The sequence below is a fragment of the Benincasa hispida genome, chromosome 4, assembly GCF_009727055.1.
Source record: "Benincasa hispida cultivar B227 chromosome 4, ASM972705v1, whole genome shotgun sequence".
Lineage (NCBI taxonomy): Eukaryota > Viridiplantae > Streptophyta > Magnoliopsida > Cucurbitales > Cucurbitaceae > Benincasa > Benincasa hispida.
In genome coordinates, this window is record NC_052352.1 from 34,032,050 (window position 1) to 34,037,128 (window position 5,079).

At 31.9% G+C, this 5,079-nt stretch overlaps 1 protein-coding gene across 1 annotated transcript; it reads right to left on the reverse strand.

Annotated features, from left to right (window-relative positions):
- Positions 1-666: 666 nt before the first annotated feature.
- LOC120074945 (phenylalanine ammonia-lyase G4-like) lies at positions 667-4,607 on the reverse strand. Its single transcript, XM_039028055.1, has 2 exons — positions 4,104-4,607; positions 667-2,567 (listed from the first exon to the last, which is right to left on the reverse strand). The coding sequence occupies exons 1-2, from the start codon at positions 4,493-4,495 to the stop codon at positions 818-820; spliced, it is 2,142 nt and encodes a 713-aa protein (XP_038883983.1). The 5' UTR covers positions 4,496-4,607; the 3' UTR covers positions 667-817.
- Positions 4,608-5,079: the final 472 nt, after the last annotated feature.

A 5,079-nucleotide genomic window follows, 5' to 3' on the forward strand; every position in this document is an offset into this window, starting at 1 on the left:
TGGATATCATTGAATATTTAATTTAAAATCTATGTAGAAGGATTCCCAATAGGGACGTTTTATAAATAGGACTCATGGGAGCCCTCATAGAACACACTCTCTAGCAACGATTACGCTAAAACTCTCCCTCTATAAATTCTCCTAATTTTTTGAGAAAAGTTTTAAGAAAATTCTTTTTCTTTATTACCTCCATACTTTCAAGAAGCGGTTCTCATAAACCGGATCATTGCTAGAGTCATAACAAAGAAAATCTCATGGAATTGGAAGAATTCAAGAAGGACATGACTAGTTTTAAGAGGAGATTTTACTGCAATTGTGGATCGACAAAGGTATGTTGCTTAACCCTTTTCTTGATTATTTATATTTTTAATTGTTTCAAGAATCAAAGAACGATCATGCACTTCTGTCGGGATTCAATTCCCTTCAATAACATATCTTAAATGTCACGTAATATAATTATAAATTGTTGACACACAGTTAACTAAATTGAAACTGATTAAATTATAAGAATTGAATTGGAAAAAGAAATTCAGAACATTGGGAATCAAAACATATTTTTAGTCTTTATGAAACAATCCTTAATTATTTTATGAAAGGATTGTGTTTTTTTGTTCAATCGAGTATTTTTAAATTATCAATCTTTTTGCTTGAAAAATTTGAGTGGGATAAAGAGAATATGAGTCAAAATTCAATACATATCTACTAATGTCTAATACATTATTAGGCATAAGAAATTTTAAATGTACACATTGAAAAATTAATGGTTTTTAAAAGGTAATGTGTGTCCCCATACAGATATGACAGAAAATAACACACTCTAACTAAGAGGAAGTGGTGCACCATTCCAATCCTTCAAACACTCAAGCATTGGATCTATCAATTTTCCAGTAGAAATGGCTGAAAAAACCACATCGAATTCTTCTCCAGGCGATACATTCTTCTCACCAGTCAACAATCGAGTCCCCAATGTTTCTCTAACAAACTTGTACAATGGATAGGATCTACATTCTTTAATTTGGTTGTCAATGGCAGGACTCCCTTTTTCCACTTCTATTCTTGCATTTTCCACTTCTTTAGGTAAAAGTGCTTTTAATTCATCTTCAAAAGCTGTAATCTTTTGAAAGATTGAAGCACTTGGGTTGCTTTCTTTTTCACCAATTTTTAGGGCATGATCCACCAACACTTGTCTTAGCTTTTGCATCAATGGATATGATGCACTACAAGTGTCATCGATGTAGGCAAAAATATGTTCTCTATCCACGACTTGAAGCAAATCTTTTTCACTATACCTAATTGGATGGAGATCGCCATTAAAGTGAAACACAAGGATCTTTTTTGCCACTTGGCTGATAATATTTTTTACTGTTTTCTTTAAATTCTCCTCCATATGTCTTAAATCAATAGCTTGGCACAATGCCACCAAGTAAGTTGTGGACATAAGCTTCAAAATCTCAATAGCCTCAGCTGTCTTTCTCGATGATATCAACCCCAATGAATTTATGTCTTGATTATGTTGTTCGGCGCTTTGGACATGATTGGTTACTGGATTTGCTAAGTATTGAAGCTCGGAGCAATATGAAGCCATTGCAATCTCAGCACCTTTAAAACCGTAATCCAAACTTGGGTTTCTACTAGCAGAGAGATTTGAAGGCAACCCATTATTGTAAAAGTCATTCACAAGTTCTGAAAATTGTGCAAACATGAGTTTACCAATAGAAGCAATAGCTAAACGAGTGTTATCCATGGAGACACCAATGGGAGTGCCTTGGAAATTCCCTCCATGCAAAGCCTTGTTTCTCGACACGTCAATCAATGGGTTATCGTTCACTGAATTAATCTCACGTTCAATCATTTTGGTGGAGTATCTAATGACTTCAATTTGAGGACCGAGCCATTGTGGAGATGTTCTAAGAGCATATCGATCTTGTTTAGGTTTTTGAAGTGGGTCAATTTCGTGTAATTTCTTAGCAGTCTTGACGTAAGAACTCCCATCTAATATATGTTCCATAATTGCAGCCGCTTCAATCTGACCAGGATGGTGCTTTAACTTATGAGTCAAATGATCTGTAAACTCAGGTTTTCCTTGCATAACTTCAACAAAAATTGCTGACAAGATCTCAGAAAAGATAACAAGAAAGTTAGCTTCAAATAGAACCATAGAAGCCAAGCCTGACCCAACTGCAGTGCCATTGACAAGAGCAAGGCCTTCTTTAGGCTGCAAGCTAAAGAAGCCACCACCAATCTCAGCTAGATGAAATGCCTCAATTGGGTTAAGAGATTCACCATTGGGCCCAATCGCCTTAGAATTAGGCCTACCAATCAAAAGTCCAGCAATGTATGAGAGAGGAACTAGGTCACCAGAAGCTGTGATGGTGCCTCTAAGAGGGAGACATGGAGTTATATTGTGGTTGAGTAATTTGGCTATGGCTTCCAAAATTTCAAACCTAATGCCAGAATAGCCTTGCAAAAGTGTGTTGATTCTCACCACCATGGCAGCCCTAGTGGCTTGTTGTGGTAATGTATGGCAAGAATTTAGATCATTTCCAAAGATTCCAGCATTTAAGAATCTGTTCCACATAAAATTAAATCACCCAAAATTAATTAAAGTTAGTAATATGTTGATTTAGTTATATTTTTTTTAACATTCATGAACTTATTGGAACGATATTGAAAATTTATACATCTTAGACGTCTTACCAATTAAATATAACTATACAAAAATTTAAGGACCAATAACTTGACCAACCAAAAGCCAACTTTTTACCTTTTCTGAAAAGAAGGGAAAATTAAGAAAAACAAATCATATTATTTTTGTGCAAGTTTGAGTAAATTATAGAAATTGTTAATCTAGGAATAAGTAATGGTAAGAACATTTGTTGGTTGAAAATGACTTGTAACCCTTTTTAGCTGCTCTTGTATAGAAAAGATAACATTTATTTCATTAATGATTTATGTGTTAAAAAATCTGTAAAAATAAAAGTAATTGTTAATCTTTTTTCTTTCTTTTAGACTATGATTTTCATTTTTAAAAGAGTCGAAACGACAATATTTATTTCTATTTTTTTATTGGCTAACAATGAAGTATTATCCATTTAAATATATTTAATGAAAAAGTATACAAGTGATTGTTTAGTTAGACAATTGAATATTATTGTCTAATTCCTTAAAAAATAAAGTTTTAACCACTTGTGATGGCCATATTGATTAATTACATAACAAAAAAAAAAAAAAAAAAAAAAATCAAATAACGAAACCAAATTCATTCAAGAAGTAATAATATTCCACCAAAAGATGTTGCAAATAGTTCAAAATTATTCATAAAATTTGCTCTGTGTTTCTTCATCATCAATAACAACCTATACCAATTTTGTATTTCGTTTAAGGTCTAAATTTTCTATTAAAAAAAAAGTTGGTTTAAATCTTATTTTTTTATATTGGGCTTTGGTATTTATGTTAGTTTATTCTTTAAAATTTGCAGACATTCAATTTTAGTTATGTTTAGATTAATAGGTATTTGAATATACATGTGATACATAAAGAAGTGTTATTATTATATGATTAATTAAAATATAAATTATCAACATGAGCATAATGTAATTGACACGGTGCATGTAGACTCAATCAAAAAGTTAGATATTTAAATTTCTTACTCGATAGAATTAAATTTAAAAAATCATAAAAATTTAAATAAAAAAATCATAAAAAGTAAATCTTTTTAATGCAAAATTATTATAGACTAAAACAACTAATAAACTAAAACAAAACATTAAAAAATTAGATATGAACCCAAAAAAAAAAAAAAAAACAAGAGATTTAAAGGAAATTAAAATCACATCTACAATGATTATTCATTTTCAATTTACTTGAAAATTATTCATTATAAAACATGGGTATAACATTTGCAAAAAATAAAAGTTCAACAAGGTCAACTTCAAACTATCATAATCTCTAAGATAATAATTGATGTCTTGTCCATAGACACGTAAAGATTTATTGTCACATTGAAGTTAAAGGGTGAGAATTAAAACCGTTCCTGAGGAAAATTATCAATATTTTAACTATTTAATTCATATTTAATCCATAATTAAGATAGAGAAATTCACCTAATGAGCTCTTTCTGAAGGGTTTCTCCTTGGTCAGTCCTACGATGCGATGTAGAACCAAAACCAGTCGTAACACCATAACTATCTGTTCCATTAGTTATGCTCTTAAAAACCCACCTACTACTTGCCTCCACAGCAGGACGAGCCTCCTCAGAAAGCTCTACCATGACATCAGAGCCACGAGCAGCAATGGCAGCAACATGTGCTATCGTGAGGCTCTCGCCCCCAAGTTGCACAATTGGGCGACGAAATTCTACCACCATACGTTTAAACTCCTCTAAATGACTTCCTTCGAGCCCTCCCGCTGCGTCGTTCCAATACGCCGCCACGCCTCCACATAAAGAGGGGTTCTTCGCCCATCCAAGGTTGCCATTTTCCTGTTGGGATCCCATTGTTTTCTCCAAACTCAGAAGTCAAAACCAAGGAGGAGAAGACTTTAGAGAATTTGATTTTTTTTTCTTTTAAATATATATATTTGTATATGGAAGCGAAAGTTTAAATGATAGGAACTTCGCTTAATTTTGGATCAATGAAATTGGGTTATATATACATAAACAAAATGTGGGTAGGTAGGCCGATGGGTTAGTTGAAAGCTCTTGCTAGCCGTTGGATCTTTTTCTAGAGATCTTGACACGTGGCTTTTGCACTATTTCATACGCTCCATAAGACGGGTTTGGTTGGTAAAGTTTAGTGGGTCCCACTTTAGCAACGTGATCGCTTTATCCATCGGGCTTCAATATATTTAATATTAATTTGGTTATCGAATAATATATATATATATATATATATGTTTATAGTTTTTTTTTTTCGATTGATTATCAATTTTAATATGTATTCTTAATAAATCTTAAATTTTTTTTTTTAACAATTTTGCTGTTAATTTTTTTATAAAAAAAACAAGTTTTTAGTTTGAATTAACATTTTTATTATAGATTTTAGAAACAAATTCATATATTATAATTTATTACATGCAAAA

What these genes read in the sequence shown, in the direction of transcription:
- LOC120074945 (XM_039028055.1), bottom strand. Translation starts at nt 4,495, where the DNA reads ATGGGATCCCAACAGGAAAATGGCAACCTTGGATGGGCGAAGAACCCC. An exon ending in CTTCAGAAAGAGCTCATTAG is followed by an intron (nt 2,568 to 4,103) that starts GTGAATTTCTCT and finishes TATGTGGAACAG; the next exon opens with ATTCTTAAATGCTGGAATCT.